The following is a 24,871-nucleotide window of genomic DNA, read 5'->3' as shown; positions in this document are numbered from 1 at the left end:
CTTTGACTCATTCTTTTCTGGGTATATAGACCAAATTGTCTCCAACCCAGAAGCAGCCTGTAATCCATAAAAATGTAAGTAATAATTAAATTAAGAATATGTTTCTTACAGGGTGTCTGTCACAAGAATTGTATTTCCTTCAGTAACCAAAAGTCATTGCTTGGGCAGACAAAGAATCAAACTAGCACTACTTTTCTTTTCTTTTTAAAAAATGTTCCCCAAAGTAAATTCTTATATGTGTATGTGTGTGTCTATGTGTGTGTGTGTGAGAAAGAGAGAAAGCGAGAGGAAGGGAGAGGGAGGGAGGGAGGGAGGGAGAATTTGGAGGAGGACGCAAAATCATTTTGTTGACATAGATGTCCATTGCATGCCAGGCTCCTATAATGTTACAGGAAGGCACAAAGATGTGGCTATCAGGACAGAAAATGCTTCTTTTAAGAGAAACGTACATGTGAGCTCCTGTCCCTTGATCTTTCCTTTGAGGTACAATAGTCTAACACCTCAGCATACCTCCTGTGTCTCTGTTCAGAACACAGACGGCAAACTACACTTGGTAACATCAATATGGAGGAAATGTCTAATTGTTTTTAGAGCTTACCAAAAAAAATTAAGATAAAAAGAAAATATTTACAAAAGTATTTATCACTCACAGACAATGCAATTAATCACACACCTGATACTACATAATTATTTAATACAATTGTAAGCAAACAAACTTAAAACAAATGGAGACATTCAAATGGAAGATTAAATATATAAAGTAATATAAGCAGATCTAATGTCTAATGGAACGTTCTGCAAAGACCCATCTTTTTGGAGAAGGCTTTGATGGAAAGGTGGAAGAAGAGAATGACCGGCAGGAAGGCGGATGGACTCAGTAACAGTGGTGATGAGTACATCATCGGAAGACCCAAAAGATCAGGTTAAGAAGAGATTGTCATAGAGAAGAACTATCTATGTGGTTGCTAGGAGTAAAACATGACTTCATGGCACATAATCAATTTAAAAAGTCTAAGGGATCTCCTGCCAAGATGACTGTTTAAATGTAGGGGGGGGGAATCTTCAGACAATCGTAAATTTGACAGTATGATATTATTCCATCCTTGTCCTAGCATTTTTTTTTTTTGTGATGATGGTGCAATTTCCTTACAGAGGAAGTTTACAGGTTTGGCATGGCAGGGATTTGTCTTCTCAAGTTGTAACCCAGACAACGTTTATTTTGAAACTAGGTTTACACATGAAGACATGGTTGTAAATTACAATAATTGGATTCAACAAAGTAATCAAATAGACCGCGCAGGTTACCATGTGAATTGAGAACGCAAGCACTACAATTTCTTGGTTTAAAAGTCTGATTTGCCATTTTAATATCAAAGCCTTTCTATTATTTTGCAGATATATTCTAAATATGTTTGCAACTATTCAGACATATATTATTAGTTGCTCCTCATGGCCATGTTAATATGCATTCTTCCTATAATACTCAGAAGAAAAGTATGTGTTGTGCTGCTCCACTGCCCAAGATCTAATCGGTCTCAGTAGGGAGGCTGGTAAAGAAAAGTGACCAGATTCATGTCTCTTCCTGCCAATCATATTCTGCTCGGGGAAGGGGCAACCACCAATTGCTAACCTTAACCTGGACGTATGGTAATAGGATTAGATGACAGTAGAAGGGGCCTGGAATGGAGTGTGTTTAGCCCCCTTTCAAGGTACCTGAGAAAGAGATTGCCAGCATGGATGTGTTCTGTGCATTTTGGCTTTTTCAGGCTATTTCTGAATGCAGTTCCACCACTCTTCTGGAAAAATGCTAAATTTCTATCCAAAAAAGCAGCTTGGTTAACAGACCGAACACAAGGTGAGTGGATGCAGACTAAAGTGGGAAGGTTTTGCCCTTCTACAATGCATCCAATAGACACACATTTAATAGCTTGATGAGTCACTAGTGCATAAAGAATTGTGTGGACCAAAAAAAAGCCAGAGAGAACTCTTGCCAGTTTCATCTCAACTCCACATTGTCAGGCCCCATAAAACAGAGAAAGCAAGAGTAACCCAGATTTTTAAGAGTCTCTGCAGAGTTTGGTGGTGCTGGTGGAAATCAAGATGGCAGCCATGACAATGAGATCAAAGTTAGTCTGCCTATTGGAATTACCATGTTCACTTTTTGAGAGAGTAACCCCTCCAGACACCGTGCAGATTTTGAGTAAGATATCCTTCATGTGGTAAATATGGAATCTTTGCCAAGAGGAATTTCCAACCTTCATTTATAGGAAATTCATTAAGGGGAATCTTCAGACGATCGTAAATTTGACAGTATGATATTATTCCATCCTTGTCCTAGCATTTTTTTTTTGTGATGATGGTGCAATTTCCTTACAGAGGAAGTTTACAGGTTTGGCATGGCAGGGATTTGTCTTCTCAAGTTGTAACCCAGACAACGTTTATTTTGAAACTAGGTTTACACATGAAGACATGGTTGTAAATTACAATAATTGGATTCAACAAAGTAATCAAATAGACCGCGCAGGTTACCATGTGAATTGAGAACGCAAGCACTACAATTTCTTGGTTTAAAAGTCTGATTTGCCATTTTAATATCAAAGCCTTTCTATTATTTTGCAGATATATTCTAAATATGTTTGCAACTATTCAGACATATATTATTAGTTGCTCCTCATGGCCATGTTAATATGCATTCTTCCTATAATACTCAGAAGAAAAGTATGTGTTGTGCTGCTCCACTGCCCAAGATCTAATCGGTCTCAGTAGGGAGGCTGGTAAAGAAAAGTGACCAGATTCATGTCTCTCCCTGCCAATCATATTCTGCTCGGGGAAGGGGCAACCACCAATTGCTAACCTTAACCTGGACGTATGGTAATAGGATTAGATGACAGTAGAAGGGGCCTGGGATGGAGTGTGTTTAGCCCCCTTTCAAGGTACCTGAGAAAGAGATTGCCAGCATGGATGTGTTCTGTGCATTTTGGCTTTTTCAGGCTATTTCTGAATGCAGTTCCACCACTCTTCTGGAAAAATGCTAAATTTCTATCCAAAAAAGCAGCTTGGTTAACAGACCGAACACAAGGTGAGTGGATGCAGACTAAAGTGGGAAGGTTTTGCCCTTCTACAATGCATCCAATAGACACACATTTAATAGCTTGATGAGTCACTAGTGCATAAAGAATTGTGTGGACCAAAAAAAAGCCAGAGAGAACTCTTGCCAGTTTCATCTCAACTCCACATTGTCAGGCCCCATAAAACAGAGAAAGCAAGAGTAACCCAGATTTTTAAGAGTCTCTGCAGAGTTTGGTGGTGCTGGTGGAAATCAAGATGGCAGCCATGACAATGAGATCAAAGTTAGTCTGCCTATTGGAATTACCATGTTCACTTTTTGAGAGAGTAACCCCTCCAGACACCGTGCAGATTTTGAGTAAGATATCCTTCATGTGGTAAATATGGAATCTTTACCAAGAGGAATTTCCAACCTTCATTTATAGGAAATTCATTAAGGGGGAATCTCTGATTTGAAATGCTTCCTCCCATGTTTCTTGTCATCTGACCTCAGTTAGCATTTTAAGTTAAGCTGCCAACAAACTTGTTTGCTATTTCTTGACTGTTTATGTCCAGTACTCCATCCAGTACTTTCTCAGCCTCTTCACAATCTCACACAAATATCCCTAATCATAAAGTGCTCCGAGTAATGGCAATACAGGCAGTAAGCAGCCAAAGAGCCTGTGAAGTAGGCAGTAGCATAGAAGTAAGCAACATGGCACTTCTTCCTCCCCTTCCATGTCCCAGTAATCAAACAGAATAAAGTAAAGCTGATTTTCTCAGAAAAAGCAGCAGTGATGCTGCAGTGTGTTCATTTGTGATAGGAACAGCAACACAGAGAAAATAAAATCAGGTTCCCTTGCTTGGATTTGCACTCGCTTCAGGGAGCACCACCTCTGATTTTTAAACACTGATCTGAAAAAACATAGATTTTTTTTAAGTGTTCTTTTTTTAAAAGTGGGAAACTATGCATATAGAGAGCCCTTCAGTGCTTTCCAAAAGACCAGTCAGGCATTAAGCAAGCAGCCATTCAGCAGAAGTCAGAAATCTGGCTGTCTCCTTAGAGTCCAAGCTAAAATGACCATGGTGGAAAATGTCCAGCTACTGGAGAGGAATAGACATGTCTTCAACAGTCTGAAGAAGCCAAAATGAAGCCCCTTCACCACATTATCAGTTATCACCACATTATCAATGAAATATTTATTTATTTATTTTGTCACAACATCATATAAAAAGGATTATATAGTATATAAACATATATATGAGTAAATATTAGGAGATATAAGCATCAATATATATATAGGAGGAAGAAAAGAAAAACAATAGGACAGGAACGGTAGGCACGTTTGTGCGCTTATGCACACCCCTTATGGTCCTCTTAGGAATGGGGTGAGGTCAATAGTAGAAAGTTTTTGGTTAAAGCTTTTAGGATTATGGGAAGAGACCAAATATCATAGGCTGTATGGCAAGACTTGTGCTGGTGGAAGTGGGAAAACATTATTGTGAAATCTTTGAAGTTGTTTGGCAGGGAATCTTGCTGCAGTTAACAAGACATGAGGATAAACCCTGTCTTGTGCATTAAATTGTCTTTCTCTTCCTAACGTATTACTCCCACACCTTTAATTATTAGCTCTTGTAACTGGAGCTATTAAAATCTTAGTAATTTTACCACAAATAGAGGTGGTAGTCCTAGAAAAGAGCACCAGGCAACCATTAGAAAATATCTGTATCTCCTCGTCTTATTTCATCGCATTTATCTCCTCCAAATGCTTTTAATTCATGCTTTGTATCAGGATGCTTGCAATTTAAATGGACAGAACAGTCAATCTGGGTTCCTTTTCTTGCTCATGCTGTCTGCCACCTTCCTTCCTTCAACAAATCTCCAGGTATGCCATCAGCTGGACAGCGGGTCCACAAAGGAAGAAGAGCCACCTCTTTCTTTTATTCCAGCCAGTTCTAGCATAAAGCAGAAATTCTGAGATTTCCCTAAAAGATTATGCCTCTCAAATCTCAGTTACTGTAGTTTGCAAGATGATTACACAACAGCTTCAGACTTGTACATTAGCTCTTGTGAGAAGTTTTATATCCAGATATATTTTGTTCTTCATACTGTTTCCATCTTCCCTTAAAACATTAACAGAATCCACAATGGTCTGAGAATCAGCGCCTCCACTAGTTAATTGACAATTGTCAAGCTGAAACTAAATTAATCAAGTAAAAAAAGCAAATGGGGGAAAATCCTTTACCCAAACTTCCTCAAATTCCCAAATAAGTTACCCAATCTACATATCAAAGAATAACATATGCAAACACAATAGAGTTACTTAAATTAAGACTTCAGAAGAATACATACACACACAGATACCCCCCCCCCAAGTGTCACCCTAGAATCAGCAGGTAGACACTTCCACACACCCCTATAAATGTCTGCTACTGTATCCCATTTCTCTGCAGCTGCCCCTAAAAACAAACTCTGCTTTTAGGAATAAATATTTCTTCTTTCCTCACAGCTGTCTAGATCTCATTTTCATTTATTCTTGCGCAATCCCAGCTCGAGTTGGAACCCCAAATTATTCTTCTGACACTCTGTATCTTTGCCCCCATTTACCTTGCAGTTCCAATTCTTATTCAAAAGTAGGTGCTATTATGTTCAGTGAGGCGTATTCCTAGGAAAATGTGGGCGACGTTCACTGTTATCTTTGAAAGTTTATATCCCAAAGCTAACTTATTGGACTGCAATTTCCATCATGCTGACCCCCAATAATCAGCAGCTAAAAATGGCTCTGCCACAGTGGAGAAATCCAATTATTTTTACTACCACTTCTGTGGGCGTGGCTTGGTGGGTGTGGTGTGGCTCGGTGGGTGTGGCTTATGGGCGTAGCAGAGGAAGAATACTGCAAAATTTCCATTCCCACCACACTCCAGGGGAAGGATATTGCAAAAATCTCCATTCCCACTCCACTCTGGGGCCAGCCAAAGGTGGTATTTGCCAGTTCTCTGAATTACTCAAAATTTCTGCCACTGGTTCTCCGAACTGCTCAAAATTTCCGCTACCAGTTCTCCAGAACCTGTCAGAACCTGCTGGATTTCACCCCTGCTCTGCCAGGAAAACCTGTAAAGGATGATGATCTATGTAGAAGACTCACTCTATCAGTCCATGCCTTTAAAAAGTCCTCCAAATGCCAATTTGAGGGTACGCAACTTAGGCGTTCTCCTGGATGGACGGCTGTCGTTTAAAGATCATTTGGCGGCCGTCTCCAGGAGAGCCTTTTACCAGGTTCGCCTGGTCCGTCAGTTGCGTCCCTTTCTGGACCGGGATGCCTTATGCATGGTCACTCATGCTCTCGTCACTTCCCGTCTGGATTATTGCAATGCTCTCTACATGGGGCTACCCCTGAAGTGCACCCGGGGACTCCAGTTAGTCCAGAATGCAGCTACGCGGGTGATCGAGGGAGCTCCTCGTTGCTCCCGGGTAACACCGCTCCTGCGCAGTCTGCACTGGCTACCTGTGGTCTTTCGGGTGCGCTTCAAGGTTTTGGTTACCACCTTTAAAGCGTTCCATGGCTTAGGGCCCGGGTACTTACGGGACCGCCTGCTGTTCATGTATGCCTCCCATCGACCCGTACGCTCTCACAGAGAGGGTCTCCTCAGGGTGCCGTCTGCCAAGCAATGCCGGCTGGCGGCCCCCAGGGGTAGGGCCTTCTCTGTTGGAGCACCTACTCTCTGGAACGACCTTCCCCCCGGTTTGCGTTTAATATCTGACCTTCGGACCTTCCGCCGGGAATTAAAAACTCATTTATTTGTTCAAGCTGGACTGGACTGATTTTTAAATTTTTAAATTTTAAATTTTTTAATCTTTTGTAATTTTATATGGGGTATTTTAGGTTGGTCAATCTGACGGTTTTAATTCGGCCACTATTGAATAGGTATTTTAAATTGATATTTTTAACTTTGTATATTTACTGTTTTTTATCCTGGCTGTATCCTGAGTCCTTCGGGAGAAGGGCGGTATAAAAATTTAAATAAATAAATAAATAAATTCTGGGTGGTGATTTGTTAGAGTTCAATAACTCAACCTAGAACAAAATATCCCTGGTAGCTAGAGAAGGTTGTTGTGACTGTGTGGCATGAACCTCTTCCACTGAACTGCCTGCTAAAAAATTGCTGTGGGGTCAGGAAGATATAATTAACTGAAACTTCTGCCTGAGCATGTGGAAGTCCAATCTCATTTCCAGCGTCCTAGGCCTGTTTCCTAGTTGCACAATAGGCTTGCTTATAAAAATAGGACAACCCTCTTTTTTTTTCTCTTGGTTGTGGTTTATGCTTCCCCTGATTGTCCGAAGTATCATTTTGCTTAGTTTATTCATTGGCAGCATAGGAACAAAACAAACTTCATTTCCTCTGATAAGGTAAGAATCTAGTGCCGACCCCTTTTTCTCCTCATACAGCAAAATAACAGAAGGAAAAACCATCTTTGCTGGCTGGGGAATTCTAGGAGTTCCAGGCTGAAAGTTGCCAAGGTTGGAGACCCTTGATCTGGATGATGTGTGTTATGAATGCTAGGGCTGAATTTGGATCTCGCCTTATATTAGCCAAAAAATGTAATTTTGTTGCCTGGCTAATGGTCACCCACATCATATATGTTCATGTACATCCACCAGTGGTGAAATACATTTTTTTTTACTACCGGTTCTGTGGGTGTGGCTTGATGGGCGTGGCAGGAAAAGGATATGGCAAAATCTCCATTCCCACCCCACTCCAGGGGAAGGATCCTGCAAAATTCCCATTCCCTCCCCACTCCTGGGGGAAGGATATTTCAAAATCTCCATTCCCACCCCACTCTGGGGCCAGCCAGAGGTGGTACTTGTCGGTTCTCTGAACTATTCCAAATTTCCGCTACTAGTTCTCCAGAACCCGTCAGAACCTGCTGGATTTCACCCCTGATATCCACTATCTTTCACATAAACTTTTGGATATCAGTAATAACCACAATATATTCTTTATAAGCTAACTTCATAAATTAGTGAAGTGATAAAATTAGCAAATCCTACAAAAACACACATTCACACATAAACCTTTATGATGCCCTCCCTGTAATATTTTTGAGTGTTCAAGTATGGGCAACATGGAATGAGTAATAAGACAAGTTACATTATGAACCTGATGCCTAAGGAGGCAAATAGCAAAAGCATCTTTCTCTAATATAAAGATGTAGAATTGGAAGTCCCAGAAGAGCATTCAGTAGCCTCCAAAGCCCCTGGATGCACACTCATAGATATCTGAAACTGGTTACCAAACTGTAATTTTGAATATGAAAGAGGCAGGAAATTATTTAATACACAACTGTAGAAGAATTATATTACCTCTATATTTAATTAAATATAAAAACAAACCCTAACCTTAATATTTCCAATGTGTTCCAATATCTCAGGGGTTGCCACAAAGAAGAGGGAGTCAAACTATTCTCCAAATCACCTGAGGGTAGAACAAGAAGCAATGGGTGGAAACTAATCAAGGAGAGAAGCAACTTAGAACTAAGAAGAAATTTCCTGACAGAACAATTAATCAGTGGAACAACTTGCCTGCAGAAGTTGTGAATGCTACAACACTGGAAATGTTTAAGAAGAGATTGGATAACCATTTTTCTGATGTGGTGTAGGGTTTCCTGCCTAAGCAGGGGGTTGGACTAGAAGACCTCCAAGGTCCCTTCCAACTCTGTTATTCTATTCTGTTTTCTGGAACATAGCCACCAACATGAGATGGGGCCAAGTTATTTGCATTTGCCCCCAGTTGCATCTACCTATCCTGTGAGATTCACTGAGGAGGGGAGGGCATGCCCCAGGTCCTGTCTACTGGGAAGAACCTACCTGGCAGGTTCTTGAGGAGAGTTTTTTCCTGTTGTGGCATCTGCCCTCTGGAACATAATTTCACCAGAGCTTAGACTTCCCCCAATCTTATTTTCTGTGAGGCCTTAAAAACTTGGCTTTGTTGCCAAGCCTGGAGTTCAGGTTGTGTAATTGAGCTTATCAACCAGGCTGGTTGGTTTCATCTTGGCTCTTCTATTTGCTATTTATATTTTTATGATATTTTTATTCTTTTTAGCAGCTCAGAGTCATGTATTTGATGGGTAGTCATAGAGAATGAATGCATGAATGAATGAATGAATGAATGAGCTACTCAGAGGAGTCACTATTATTTGCATACAGATTTGTTTGTTAAAAAAGTATCTTAAAGTGATGAACATTTCCACCACTACTATACTATTCAAAAATCACATGTGTGAATCTAGATGCACACATATTAAGATGCACCTGGGTGCAATTCATGGCAGACAACTTACCAACATTAAAATTATTGACATTGTAAAGCATTTTCACACAGCTCCAGACCAACAGTGACAATGACGAAGGGAATTTGTTTCCTTCCTGCAAGGGCATTTATCCACAGCCTTCTCTGCTCAAGATCAGTTACAAGATGGAAGGTTTCCCAGGCCTGCAACTACTGTTGATGCTCACAGGTATGATACTGACTACTATCTTTTCTTGGTCAATATAGAAGTTCAATTATATTGTGAGGCTCTGCTTATCCATTTTCTAATAGTTGATCATTGAGTTCTTGACAGAACAATTAATCAGTGGAACAACTTGCCTCTGGAAGTTGTGAATGCTCCAACACTGGAAGTTTTTAAGAAGATGTTGAATAACCATTTGTCTGAAGTGGAGTAGGGTTTCCTGCCTAAGCAGGGGATTGGACTAGAAGACCTCCAAGGTCCCTTCCAACTCTGTTATTCTATTCTATTCTATTCTATTCTATTCTATTCTATTCTATTCTATTCTATTCTTGATGCAAATGAATGTTATGTTTTGTTCCTATTTTTTCCCCAGAAAGAATGGGAAAATACCCAATTCTACATATTCCTATGGCTTCATTAATATTTAATGCATGTGCAGTGCATGGAGTTTGCTCTTACACTTCACTAATAGGATTAGGGATTTATACTGAGATGATAAGATAGGTGAGCAACTTCTATTGACTTTAGGGGCTACTCCCGAATCCATACAGCATGTGAAGAGCCAGGAATGATTTGGGGAGGGGATTTCCGAAGTTTTCAGTGATGAGATAGGTACCTTTAGCATTTATAGGCTTAAAATACCCATTTCTCCTTTAAAACTCAGTCAAAAATACAAAGTGGGGCCATTTTTTTAGCCTCATCAACTGCAGGGATCTTGAGGGCACAGAAGGGATGTCATACTTTTCGTGCCACTTTTCTAAGAGGTCAAAATCTGTTTAGCTAGATGTACTTTCAGGCCAGGTAAAAGCTTTAGTGCTATCAACGAATACTCTTTTCTTAAAGACAGGCATTCTTTTGTCAAAAAGGTCACCAGAGAACTATTAATACATGGCCAGTAATGACTAGACAGTAGTCAGAAATCGGGATGAGTCTGGTAGATCTTTCCAAACTGACACATTTTATTAAATGGCCACTGTTCAACAGATACATGAAGTGTGGTGACTACGCTGATGTGGGATTTAAATTGTGATGAAATGCAGGGAGGGAGGGAAAGACAGGTTGGTTTTGCGTACGTATAGGTTACAAATAGATTCTGAATTAAGATTTGTAATGCATTAAAAACACATTGTGTTTCTCAAGGCTTTTTGAGACTGTCTTTTGAGAAAAATCTTTTGGGGTTCAGCAATCTGACACTCCATAGCTTACTTCAACACAATTGAGCTGAATTCGCATATAACAAAAGGTTTCAGGCCATCTCAAAAAGAGTGACAGGTAAGATCCATCACCTGCAAAGCATATACAAAAGAGATATAGATTAGATGTATATTCTTCCTCCTTTAGGGCATCTTTCTGTGAGTGGCCGGCCAGTCCCAGAGAATTCCAAATATTCATTCATCCAATCCTGTTGAAGCTCAGAAAGTTTTGTGCATCTCATGAAGAACTTGTGTTGCCAAGGGTTGAGTTAGACGATTTGATCTGTCAACTTTATTAATACTGCTTTTTGTTCCAGGTCTTTTTGCATCCTGTACGTCTTATTTGTTCCCGAGTCCTTCTACTGCAAGTTTGCAAAACATAGGAAAGAGTCCAAAGGAGGTGGTACTAACTCAAGGAACCTCCCTCAGAATAAGAGCTTTCTGTGCCTATCAATATCTGCAAGGAAACCTCGTTTGGTGCAAAGAAAAACAACACAATGAATGCCGATTCCAAAATCCAAGAACCCTCACAGAACTAGGATGGCAATATCTGACTTCTGAAGCAAACCAAAAGATCATGCTTGAAGGTGTAGTGAATGGTTGCATTTCTTTACTCATGAAGAATCTCCAAATTGAGGATTCAGGGAAATATCGGTTTGGAATTCTAAGCGGCATGAAAATGGTTTTCGTAAAGTCAATCAAAGTGGTAGTTCATCATGGAGAGCACGGTGAGCATTGGTGGATGGGGGGAGGGGTTTAACCATTTCTCAGATAAAAGGACTTTTGGAATATAGGGATCTGACATAGATGCTAGTACCATATTTTCTCTGGTGTGCAGAGACTGAGAAGCCATATGAATGGAGTCTGTCATGCATGGGGATTTGTGATGGACAATCTTGTATTCGATAATACCTTGGTTCACCTTGAGCCTCAGGTAAATAGGCGTACTTTAAAATATATCCATAGTTCAGGAAAACTGTCTCTGTCCCTACCCCTCCCTCCATCACCATGTTTAGTTTGCTCCAGAAGGAACATGTGTTATGGCAGCTGTATTGTTGTATCCTATTATCCATTTTTGTCAGAATGCCATTTTTTGTTACAATACACAAACATAACCTGCATTATATCCCATATCATTTTCATCATCAATTTAATATTCTGAACAGGTGCATCTATAAGAGAAAAACTATTGGGGAAAAAAACCCTGTACAATTGAAGCCCTATCCTTGTTATACCTGTACCATGTGTGTAGTACACATTTGAAAGGGGGGCATAGTTTACTGCAAGGTCATCTTGACCTCTTTTTACCACTTGAATGCCCTAATGTCAAACCTAGCCAGATGCCCTTTTTTAAATAGAATAGAATAGAATAGAATAGAATAGAATAGAATAGAATAGAATAGAATAGAATAGAATAGAATTTTTATTGGCCAAGTGTGATTGGACACACAAGGAATTTGTCTTGGTGCATATGCTCCCAGTGTACATAAAAGAAAAGATACCTTCATCAAAGTACAACACTTAATGATGGTCATAGGGTACAAATTTAACACTTAATGATAGTCATAGGCTACAAATAAGCAATCAGGAAACAATCAATATCAATATAAATCATAAGGATTACCAGCAACAAAGTTACAGTAATACAGTCATAAGTGGAAAGAGATGGGTGATGGGAACGATGAGATTAATAGTGCAACTTTAGTGAATAATTTGACAATGTTGAGGGGATTATTTGTTTAGCAGAGTGATGGCGTTTGGGGAAAAACTGTTCTTGGGTCTAGTTGTTCTGGTGTGCAGTGCTCTATAGCGTCGTTTTGAGGGTAGAAGTTGAAACAGTTTATGTCCAGGATGTGAGAGATCTGTAAATATTTTCATGGCCCTCTTCTTGATTCGTGCAGTATACAGGTCCTCAGTGGAAGGCAAGTTGGTAGCAATTATTTTTTCCTGCAGTTCTAATTATCCTATAATAATAGTATTTACTGATTTTTTCTGAAGACACTGAATGATTTATTAAGCCAGCCAAGATCGATTGAGATGCTATTGAATTGAAAATCCTAAGTATTCTCAAAAACAGCTATACCTGCACATACATGTAGAGACAATTCCTAAAGGATCATATGAACCTCACAAAAGTCAGAATTTCTTCAATTATTCAAATGCTTCATTTTTTTTTTATTTTTGTTTACATTTATATCCCGCCCTTCTCCGAAGACTCAGGGCGGCTTACAGTGTATAAGGCAATAGTCTCATTCTATTTGTATTTTTTTTTTTTTACAAAGTCAACTTATTGCCCCCCCAACAATCTGGGTCCTCATTTTACCTACCTTATAAAGGATGGAAGGCTGAGTCAACCTTGGGCCGGGCTTGAACCTGCAGTAATTGCAGGCTCTGTGTTCTAATAACAGGCTTCTTTACCAGCCTGAGCTATCCCGGCCCGTTCTCATTCTCCTTGCTGTGTTGAATTCTTTGCATACTTACTTGTAAGAAGTAAGACGTAAGATCAGTAGATATGACAAACCAGACTTATCCTTTTTTAAAACTGCTCTTTTCTTAGGTCATTTCTTGTCTGGTAAAACTGTCCCACCTCCAACGTCTAGGATGCCATTTTCTTCCACCGTATCAGGAATCAAGATGCAAAAGATGATCAAGATACAAGGCGAATCTCTCAGTGTCAAGGCTTTTTGTTCCCAGCAACATGCGCAAGCAGAGAGAGTTTGGTGCAAAGAGGAACTGACGAAAGAATGCAATCTTGCAAAGCCCATAAGGTTCTCTGGATCAGGATGGAAAGGTCTCACTACAAAACCAAATCAACGTGTCATTCTAAATGATTTGGGAAACGGATGTATTTATGTCTTCATGTCAGCTCTTCAATCAGAAGATACAGGGATATATTGGTTTGGGGTTCTTGATGGCCCCAATATAATCCCTTTAGGAAAGATCACGGTGATTGTTCAAAAAGGTGAGCACTAACAGATCATTGGGACGGGGACGGGATGGGGACGGGGGGCAGTGCCTTCACATACCTGGAAGCATCTGAGATCAAGATACAACAATTTGTACGTTGTCTATTTTAGTCTACGACTGTTTGTACTCATGTTAAGACCTTGATGGGCAAGAAAGGAGGAGTTTTAGAAAAAGAAATAGATGTTGTGCAATGTACTTTTTTTTTTAAAGGTAAACCTAAAACTTACCTATGAAGAGCAGCAATGATAATGTCAGTACCTCAGTTTCTTTTTTGTTATGATTTTATTTTCAGAACAGCAAAAGGAAGGTAACGGGACTGCAACCAGTGAAGATGAACAAAGGTATCGACCATTTAAATTGCAATTTGAAAAGATTCATCAAGAAATTGCTTGTTGCAGGATCTATTTACTTATTTACTCTTTGTGTTAGTTTTAACTAATTATCGAAGCAAAGATAGTTATAGATTTTGCCTCTTCCATTAATAGATTGTTATATTTTAGAGCAGGAATATAAAATTCGATTTCATTGAGGGCCGCATCAGAGTTGTGTTTGACCTCGGGAGGCTGGGGTGGGCGTGGCCAGCTTGACGTTACTCATGTCAGGGGCGCCTATGGAAGGCCGAGTGCTCTGCCAGCGAAAACAGGCTTTCAATCTCCTTTTTTGGCTGGGACGGCCTCCTGCAACCCTCTGCCAGCGAAAACGGAGCATGCAGCCCTCCCAAGCTCCGTTTTCACTGGCAGAGGGTTGCAGGAGGCTGTCCCAGCCAAAAACAGAGATTGGGAGCCCATTTTTGCTGGCAGAGGCACCACCTGCCCGTCCTTTGCTGTTTCCAGGGGGCCCCATGGGCCAGATCTAAGCACCCCGCAGGCTGGATTCGGCCCGGAGGGCTTGAGTTTGACACCCCTGTTTTAGAGCATTCCCAGGCTTATTTTTTATGGCTTGGAAGTTTTCAGATTTATGATAGAGTATTTAGCATAGCTGTCTGTAGGGGGTCTTTTTTTTTCACTCCAGTAGTGTGCTACCAAGTTCAAGCTGTTTTCATTTTTCTGTTTCCCTCTGAAAGCCATGTAAAATATAACTTTGTGCTTCACGTACAAAGATAACCTGCCAAATTGACGATTAACTTGTTTTAATTAATGCAACTGTGATTATTGCAGAGTTTACCAGGTTGCCTGGATTCTGGTTTCCATTGCTGTTGGTATAACAATTTTTGCTGCCTTCACGTTAGTTGTCATGGTGCTCATCAAGAGAAAGAGGAGAGGTATGTTTAGCGCTTCTTTTGTCTTCCTACAGCTCAGATTTTCATGCATGTTTTATAGCATATCATCAGAATACTAATGAATATGAATGTAGCTTATGCATATGCAAATATAGCATATGATATTAAGAAAGTATGAGAACTGCATTCCAAGATGAAATTATCTGGACAGACTTTGAGGTTTCATATTCATTTTAACACTGTTTAAACTGTATTGTCACTTGTGAATATAGAAAAAGCCTTTGTGAGGCTGGAATATCAAGAACTGGGGTTTCTGTCCAAGAGATCTTTTGTGTATCAATTGAGTTCTACATTATTCCATCTATTAAAAAGAAGTAAGCATGCAATGTAGCTAAGACTACGAGATGGGTAGAATCAAAGCCTCTGTCCCTTGACATAACCTATCAGTTACAATTATTCTATTTTATAGACATGGAAAAATAGACCTTCTGAAAGACTTTCACATAAATAAATCCCAGGCTATTTTGAAAAAAAAGGCAATACTAGAGTCTGGTATTTTTTTCTTTGAGCTACAGTATGCTAGTTTCTAATATAGCATATCCTTTAGGTAAAAGTATCCTTACACAATAGTTGAATGCAATAGGTACTTTTTTTTAAGTACCAAGAGAGTACAGGTAGTCCTCAAGTTACGACTACAAATGAGTCCAAAATTTATCTTGCTAAGTGAAACATTTGTTAAGTGAGTTATGCCCCATTTTTTACCTTTCTTGCCGCAGTTGTTAAGTGAATCACTGCAGTTGTTAAGTTAGTAACATAGTTGTTAAGTGAATCGAGCTTCCCCATTCATTTTACTTGTCAGAAAGTTGCAAAACTTTTTGGGGGCCGTAATAGCTCAGGCTGTTAGAGCCTGTTATTAGAACACAGTAGCCTGCAATTACTGCAGGTTCAAGCCCGGCCCAAGGTTGACTCAGCCTTCCATCCTTTATAAGGTAGGTAAAATGAGGACCCAGATTGTTGGGGGGGCAATAAGTTGACTTTTTAAAAATATACAAATAGAATGAGACTATTGCCTTATACACTGTAAGCCGCCCTGAGTCTTCGGAGAAGGGCGGGATATAAATGTAAACACACACACACACAAAAAAAGCTGATCACATGACCCCAGGATACTGCAATCGTCATATACATACATACATACATATATACATACATATATATATACATACACACACACACACACACATATATATATATATATATATTTGTTCTCTGAGGTTTTCGCGGGTGTTTGTATGTAGGTCTTTGGTTATTCGGGTTTTCTCCCGCGTAAAATTTGAGGTGTCTTGGCGACGTTTCGACAAAATCCCATTCGTCATCATCAGGCTAGGTGCTTACAGCTTCCTATTTGTAGGAGAAATGTATGATCGCTGCTGTTTCTTCCTTTTAACTGCTAGTGGGGGTTTGAACTGATTGGTTGGGAGCTTGGCTGTGTTCTGATTGGGTGGAGGTGTGTTCTGATTGTTTGGGAGTTTGGCTGTGCTCTAATTGGATGGTGGGGTTGGCTGTGCTCTGATTGGCTGGGGGTGTGTTCTGTTGGGGGGGCTTAGTTGTGCTAGGTTGGTTTGAGATGCAGGGGGATTTGAATTGGTGAGTTGCATTGCTGTTGTTTGGCTTCGCGTTTGTGGTTGTGCTCCATCTTCATGGTGGGTGTCAGTCTGCTGCATGTATGGATTGGAGGGGTTTGAAATGGTTAATGATGCAGCTGCGGTCTGGCTTCTGGTCCGTGGTCGTGCTTCATTATCGGTGTGGGTTTGAGTTTGCTTTCTGTATGGATGTAAACTCCCAACCAATCAGAACACACCTCCACCCAATCAGAACACTGCCAAGCTCCCAACCAATCAGTTCAAACCCCCACTAGCAGTTAAAAGGAAGAAACAGCAGCGATCATACATTTCTCCTACAAATAGGAAGCTGTAAGCACCTAGCCTGATGATGACGATGATTGTTGAACGTCGCCAAGACACTTCAAATTTCTGCTGGAGAAAACCGAATAACCAAAGACCTACATATATATATACCTCAGAAAACCTCAGAAAACATATATATATATATATATATATATATATATATATATATATATATATATATATATATATATATATATATATATATATATATATATATATATACATATATATATATATGTATGTATGTATGTTTTCTGAGGTTTTCGCAGGTGTTTGTATGTAGATCTTTGGTTAGTCGGGTTTTCTCCGCGTAAAATTGGAAGTGTCTTGCCGACGTTTCGACAAAATCCCATTCGTCATCATCAGGCTAGGTGCTTACAGCTTCCTATTTGTAGGAGAAATGTATGATTGCTGCTGTTTCTTCCTTTTAACTGCTAGTGGGGGTTTGAACTGATTGGTTGGGAGCTTGGCTGTGTTCTGATTGGGTGGAGGTGTGTTCTGTTGGGGGCTTAGTTGTGCTAGGTTGGTTTGAGATGCAGGGGGATTTGAATTGGTGAGTTGCATTGCTGTTGTTTGGCTTCGCGTTTGTGGTTGTGCTCCATCTTCATGGTGGGTGTCAGTCTGCTGCATGTATGGATTGGGGGGGTTTGAAATGGTTAATGATGCAGCTGCGGTCTGGCTTCTGGTCCCTGGTCGTGCTTCATTATCGGTGTGGGTTTGAGTTTGCTTTCTGTATGGATGTAAACTCCCAACCAATCAGAACACTGCCAAGCTCCCAACCAATCAGAACACTGCCAAGCTCCCAACCAATCAGAACACTGCCAAGCTCCCAACCAATCAGTTCAAACCCCACTAGCAGTTAAAAGGAAGAAACAGCAGCGATCATACATTTCTCCTACAAATAGGAAGCTGTAAGCACCTAGCCTGATGATGACGATGATTGTTGAACGTCGCCAAGACACTTCAAATTTCTGGAGAAAACCGAATAACCAAAGACCTACATATATAATACCTCAGAAAACATATATATATATGTTGTCAAGCATCTAAATTTTGATCATGTGTTCATGGGGATGCTGCAAGGGTTGCAAGTGTGAAAAATGGTCATAAGTCACTTTTTTCAGTGCCATTGTAACTTTGAGCGGTCACTAAATGAACTGTTGTAAGTTGAAGACTAGCTGTACCCATCAATATATTAGCATCAGTAGACTTTATATTGTCTTATATACTATTAGTAGAAGAGTAAACTACAGAATTTGCTGCCAACATCCTATTACCTGCAGAGTATGTACAAGGTATATCTCTCACAACATAAGGAGGGAAGAAGAGAATATCTTAAAGTCATGTTCTTTTGTATTGTTTTGGATTCACTAAATGCAAATATGAACTGTTCCAACAATGAAAACGTGGAAAGGATTTGATCTTGGAAAAGTGCTATTTATTTCTGAGCGCTATGAATTATTCCCGCAGGAATCTTGCCATAGCATGTTTCCTGGCTTCAGGTGAGACGGAGTGCAGAAAAAATGTAACACCTTCTCAGCTTGGGCCAGATGCCTATGTGTCAGCAAAGAAGATGAAATTGTAGCCTCTTCCATATGTTGCTGAACTACAACATCCACATCCCACACCATTGACTAGGCTAGAGATCGATCTGCTAGGTATTGGGCCTCTGGTGGCTCAACAGGCTAATGCAGCCTGTTATTAACAGCAACTGCTTGCAATATTGCAGGTTCAAGTCCCACCAGGCCCAAGGTTGACTCAGCCTTCCATCCTTTATAAGGTAGGTAAAATGAGGACCCAGATTGTTGGGGGGCAATAAGTTGACTTTGTATATAGTATACAAAATGGATGAAGACTATTGCCTGACATAGTGTAAGCCGCCCTGAGTCTTTGGAGAAGGGCGGAATATAAATGCAAATTTTAAAAAAAAATGTAGTTTGGCAACATCTGAAAGAGGCTACAAGTTTCATATCTCTAACAGAAAGAGAAAAGAGAAAACATGTCTTCCTTTTGTCCCTTTTCATTAATGTTTTCACATATCCTACACTTAGCAATTTATCTGAGAATCATTTTTTTCCCAGTTAATAATGCCCATCTTTGCTCCATTTTCTGCAGCATGCAACAATACTATAGAATATACTATAACACAGATACAGGGAGAATCCCATACTTCTTTCATAGGCTTATTTTTTCCCTAGATTAGGATCTTCATGTGTAAACCGGATGTGCATATGCATCCAGGAATTCATATGGATGTAAAACATATGGCACCATCTCCATCAGTATGACTGGTTATAGACGTGGATGCTAATATTCAGTTATCCTGCAAAACATAAATATGGTCTATTAACATCTTTATTAATGCTGAATATCAATTTATTGCAAGTATCAAGGTCACGAGGTTAGCATTTCATTTTATACGCCTCTCAGTTCCCAAGATGACTTTCAAACTTGAAATCCAGAGTGCAGAAAAAAGATGATATGCAAGTTTGAATCAAACATTTGAGTGTGTCACCTTCATCAAACTACAAACACAAGCAGGACCAAGTGTGCTAATTAAAGTATACTCAGTCAGGAATTATCATCATGGATATCTGACAGATGTATCCATAAAATAGATACATTTTCCATTTTAATTTTAGTTGTAGACATGGTGTTTAGAAGCTCAGCTAAAACTTTAGCATGTAAATTGGCCCAAAGGCAGGAACACTTGCAGTATATACTAAAATGAGACTCTCTTCTTAATAGTGGAAGATGACGTGAATTTTGGTGATAACCCAAACTGTAAAGTAATATCCTTACAGGTAAGATACCCCCTTCAACAAGTGAGGAAATTTTTTTATCACGAACAGTTTCTTCCTTGCAGAAAATTCATTATTCAAGTACTACAGTTTTTACAATTGTTTGGGTTTGGATTAAGGCAATAATTCTTTCTAGAAAAAAAAAACAAATTCATTAATTATGTCCATGTCATAATTACTGAAATCTGAACAATTTTCATTGTGTAGAATTAAACTTCAAACTAGGTACTAAATTTTACTAACTGTTGTCATCAAAGTTACTTAAAAATAGTATCATGCAATCCTATGTCTCATTACTCAGCCTTTAATGTAGACTATAGGAAATATAGTTAATTCACTGCTGTTGGAATGCTGGTAAATTGTCTTTTCTGTGAATTCCTTAATAACATTCATATTCTCACGCAACCTGTTTTCACAAAGAGAGATGAAAGTGGCATCATTGTGTTTTGTTTACTTAAATTTACAGCAGCATACTGAATAAGTTTAGAACCGAAAAAATAATGCAGGATCCAATCTGGATCGGTCACCGGGATTCTCTGGCTGTTTTTGTGGCTGCTTGTCCAACAGTCTTGGTGGCTTCACAGCTACTAAGATTGTTGGAAGAGCAGGCACAAAAACAGCCAGGGATCTGATTGAAGTCTGGGAAACAGGCCCCTCGTGAGTCGACAGGAATGCTGACATACCACCAGCCTATCAAGTACAAACAAAAGATAGCTAATGACTTAAAAGTCAGCCATCAACACACCCCAATCAATATCTTAAAAGCCACATACAACCGACACTATAAATACCACACACAGAACAGTTCAGTGTGCTAGAGAGAAGTTCCTTTAAGATGGGCTCCAGCATGAGTTCGAAAGCACAGAGTACAAAACCTCTGGTCCCAGTGACCGACCCAGATTAGATCCTGCAACATTATCCTGGGACACGTTGCTCTCATTTGATTGCTCACATTCTTAATTAAAGACTGTAATTTTATAGAATAATGGGAAGAGGAAGGCAAAAAGTTGCTCCCACTTTGATTTCTGTTATGGCCCAGCAAGACTTAGGACTTGACAAGCACTTCAAGTAACTTATTTTTAAAAACATTTTAGTTTGGCTAAAAACATGTTAGTTTGCACACATTAAATTACAAGTCCATAACATAAACACAAATGCATATACATATTTCCTTGTACAATATTTAAAATGGAATGTGGTTAGTTAAGAGATTAATTTTAAAAGGGTATTTTTCTTTTCTTGTGTGTGTTCAGATTCATGAAAGCGACACTGCCAAAAGTTTGCACGAAGAAATGAACACAATATATTCCATAGTGAAGACACCCGGATCAAGCATAGATGTCAACAGAACATCTCCATTAAGATCAAATATCTACAAACATTCCAGTCAGTCAATTGGTTCACTTTCTCCTTCAGGTTCTGTGGAATATGCAAGCATCTCCATTTAATCACATTTCACCTTTTGGGGTGCAAAAATAAAATAAACTTTGTTAGTTCTCATTCTACACAACTGGATTCCAATGTGAGAATTTCATTGATTTTAGAATTATGATCTCTCCTAGGATACTTCTTTAATTTCTCAGTGTTGGACAAATTTATAATTTTAAAAGCTGATATTTTAAGTCCTGTAAGTGCCATTATCTTAAATATCTGCACCAGTTTGCTGCTCTGTGAAGATACACAGCCTGGCAACTACTTAGATATGGACAACTTAGTCCCAATTCTTCGTATGAGATTCTTCTTTCTGCCTATACCACTGAACAGAATTAATGGTTTGTTTTATCACTATTTTGAGGTAAGAGACACAAAAACTAGCTTAGGCCTTAAAATAGTATAAAAATCAAAAGAAACACCAAACAAAAATAGACATCTGGAATGAACTAGAGTGCGTACAGATAAACTACACTGTGAATAAATCACATAGACTGAGGCTCTTTTGGTCCTTTTTTTAAAAAGCTTCAAATTTCATCCATTCTATGGATGCTTTAATATATTCACAAATGTAAATTTTAACACACAATATATACTTAAACTGCTGTTAAAATTATTCATGTTTATGCAAGCGTTCTTCCTTGTATGAGCAAAATTTATGCTTGGAAAGGGACATGGGCTATTTTATGTAACACTTTACTGCATAATTAAATCTGTATATGTTTCAAGAAAAGTTTTTTTTTTTCTGAGATGGTGTCCCTTTAATTACAGCATCTATGGAGATAGAATGTGAGCTAGAGCTAAATGGGGGGATGAGGTATATAAGTAAGAAGTGAAAACCTTTTTTAATTTATGTACTTGTCTCCTCAGCTGAGTTCTGATACCAGAAATTTATTTAGGTATGCAAAAACTATTTGAAAAAGGATGCAGGGATAAGGCAGCTGGCACAGAAAGGGAAGGCTCTTCATCCTTCATCCCAGCCAAGCAGCTTTGGGTACCATGGTGGGATACCACAGGCTGATGCCATACAAGCAGGGGTGGACTGCTGCCAGTTGTAACAACCAGTTTACAATTGTGAGTGCACATGCGGCATCAAAAAACCACCAGTTATATAGGACGTGATAGCGCCAGGGTGGATGGGCGGAATAATTCCTGGTTGGAGCTACCGGTTCGCCCGAACCGGTCCTAACCAGCACCAGCCCACCACTGCATACAAGGCAGGCAGGTGTGCAGGTGCTGCCATATAGGCAGGCACTACAGAGCATGGGCAAATGGGCACAACAGCTACAGGCAGGCTCTAAAAAGCACAGGCAGATAGTGGGTACTGCTAGGGATTATCATAGACCCTAAGGATCAGGGGTCTCCTGGCAACTTTGGCAACTTTAAGCCTGGAGGACTTCAATTCCCAGAAGCAAAGCTGGCTGGGGAATTCTGGGAGTTGAAGTCTGCCAGACTTAAAGTTGCCAAGGTTGGAGACCCCCTGCTACAGAGCATAGGTAGAAGGTATAGGCAGGCACAATAGAACATGGGCAAGTGAAAAAGTAGCAGGAGCACCAGCAACTTCTGACTTCCTGGTGAATTCCCTATGGACTTTGCTTGTTGGAAACCCACACAGAATGTCAGAAATCACATAACTGCAGCTCACTGCACCATCGGAATTGCAAGCCAGATACCAAGCACCCATATCGTGACCCTAGAGCAGGGGTCTTCAACCTTGTCAACTTTAAGCCTGGAGGACTTCAATGAAGTCCGCCAGGCTTAAAGTTGACAAGTTGGAGACTCCTGTCCTAGAGCAAAGCTGCAACACCCAAAACTATGAGGACTGGTTCTAAGTACCCATCATTCAGCACCACTGTCAATTTGAACAATTGCTGAGCAAGTGCTTGTAACCGAAGGACTACCTGTACTTGTCTAAGTACATACTCCACTCAACAAAGAAGGAATCCTCAGCATACATATCCGCAAAAGAATTTTGCTAGATGTGAATATTTTTATTTTTATTTTCATTTCACAAATGATACGTTTCCCTGAAAATAAGACCCTTGGTTGTTGTTGTTTTTTGTCACCAAAAAACAACAACAACCAAGGGTCTTATTTTCGGGGGGGGAGGGGAAATGTCGTCTGCTGACTCACCTCACTTGCGCACGTTGCCCCTGGCCTCCTTTTTGCTGTCAGAGGCCTGCAGGAACTACTTCCGCCAGCAAGGCCAGCAAGACTTTCCTGAAGGCCTCTGCAGCCGATAACAGAGCTCTGGATCGATCCGAAGCTCTGTTATCGGCCAGAGGCCTTCAGGAAAGCCTTGCCGCCTGCAGAAGAAATGGGCCGAGGTGTGCGAGGCCTGGCTGCAACTGTCCGAAGGTAAGTAGTAGGGCAGCTCCACTCTCCCCATCCCCACCCTAGCTTAATTTTTACCCGTGCACCCTGTAGTGGGCGGGATCTTAATTAGGGCTTTTTGGGGGGTAGGGTTTATATTGGGCGCACATGTAAAATCAAGCTAGGGCTTACTTTTGGAGTAGGTTGTATTTTCGGGGAAACACGGTATAAAGTTGACCTTATTGCCTTCGACCACACCCTTCTCTAATCATGAAGGACAATTTGCAGCTTTGTTCAAAGTAGGACCCAAAAATTAAGAGAATTTTTCCGTTCAAAAATGCTAAGACCAGAAAAGCAATATATTCTTTTCTGTAGGTAAAAATGGTGTATATATAAATCACAATCTCTCCTAACCTGAACCAATATAATCACAGTATAATCAGAGAAGGAAGCAGAAATACCCATACTGGACTAGAAATATAAAAAAGGCTTATAGCTGCTGGCCCAGATCATATCAAGTTATTAACTCAACGTGACAATGGAACAACTTGCTCCAACACTGGAGGTTTTTAAGAAGAGGTTGAACCACTTGTCTGAAATGGAATAGGATTTCCTACCTGAGCAGGAGGTTGGACTAGTCCAGGGGTGTCCAAACTTGGTCCCTTTAAGACTTTTGGACTTCAACTCCCAGAGTCCCTCAGCCAGCAAAGCTGGCTGAGGAACTCTGGGAGTTGAAGTCCAAAAGTCTTAAAGGGACCAAGTTTGGACACCCCTGGACTAGTCACTAGAAGACCTCCAAGGGCCTTTCCAACTCTTGTTATTCTGTTAATTCTGGTAGCGCAGGTTTTCATACTTACTGATATTCATAGAAAGCTACATTGTTCTTAAGTAACAGATGGAAAGGCACACACTTATTAATATATTCATTACGAAACAGATGTTATCAATTGTAGACATAGTCTGAACTAGTCATACATCTGAATAAACATGTAAAGAATGTTACAAGGCATGTTTTCTTGAAGTTAAGTCTCACTGTATTCAATAGGATTTGCTCCTTTGCAAGGTTATTTTACTGCAATAATTAGTGGCACATTCAAATATTCTCTAAATATCTTCATCCTTTTCAAGCAAGCATACAAATCCCAGTGTTTTCACTTAGGCCATTTTTCCACTTTTTTGGTGCTTTTGAATCAGTGTGTCTCCTAGTGACTGCCTGGACAACTTCCTGCAGTTTTGTTAGCAATGTTTTCAGAAATGGTTTATTTATTTATATTTATATCCCGCCCTTCTCCGAAGACTCAGGGCGGCTTACAGTGTGTAAGGCAATAGTCTCATTCTATTTGTATATTTAAAAAGTCAACTTATTGCCCCCCCCCCCAACAATCTGGGTCCTCATTTTACCTACCTTATAAAGGATGGAAGGC

The 24,871-nt window shown here is 39.9% G+C and overlaps 2 protein-coding genes across 6 annotated transcripts in view; one reads left to right on the top strand and one right to left on the bottom strand.

Annotated features, from left to right (window-relative positions):
• On the top strand, positions 1-24,084 carry LOC131196179 (uncharacterized). The gene is made up of 8 exons (XM_058178671.1): positions 1-74; positions 9,427-9,562; positions 11,067-11,477; positions 13,307-13,711; positions 14,009-14,057; positions 14,874-14,977; positions 19,651-19,706; positions 20,957-24,084. The coding sequence occupies exons 2-8, from the start codon at positions 9,520-9,522 to the stop codon at positions 21,149-21,151; spliced, it is 1,263 nt and encodes a 420-aa protein (XP_058034654.1). The 5' UTR covers positions 1-74; positions 9,427-9,519; the 3' UTR covers positions 21,152-24,084.
• FANCE (FA complementation group E) overlaps positions 1-24,871 on the bottom strand; it is a 65,835-nt gene that overhangs the window by 16,803 nt on the left and 24,161 nt on the right. The window contains exon 13 of one of the 5 annotated variants that reach the window (XM_058178667.1): positions 10,453-10,842. The exons of 2 other annotated variants lie outside the window; for them this stretch is intronic. The gene's annotated coding sequence lies outside the window, so the exon portion shown is untranslated. 2 more of the 5 variants (XM_058178661.1, XM_058178662.1) reach the window with 2 other exon arrangements.

Source organism: Ahaetulla prasina, chromosome 3 (assembly GCF_028640845.1).
Source record: "Ahaetulla prasina isolate Xishuangbanna chromosome 3, ASM2864084v1, whole genome shotgun sequence".
NCBI lineage: Eukaryota > Metazoa > Chordata > Lepidosauria > Squamata > Colubridae > Ahaetulla > Ahaetulla prasina.
The sequence above is the reverse complement of the archived record's forward strand: the minus strand, read 5'-3'. Positions and strand labels throughout refer to the sequence as shown.

Coding starts and splice junctions, on each gene's coding strand:
- LOC131196179 (XM_058178671.1), top strand. CDS start 9,520: ATGGAAGGTTTCCCAGGCCTGCAACTACTGTTGATGCTCACAG. Junction 14,058..14,873: donor ACCAGTGAAGATGAACAAAG/GTATCGACCATT, acceptor TGATTATTGCAG/AGTTTACCAGGTTGCCTGGA. Junction 14,978..19,650: donor CATCAAGAGAAAGAGGAGAG/GTATGTTTAGCG, acceptor TCTTCTTAATAG/TGGAAGATGACGTGAATTTT.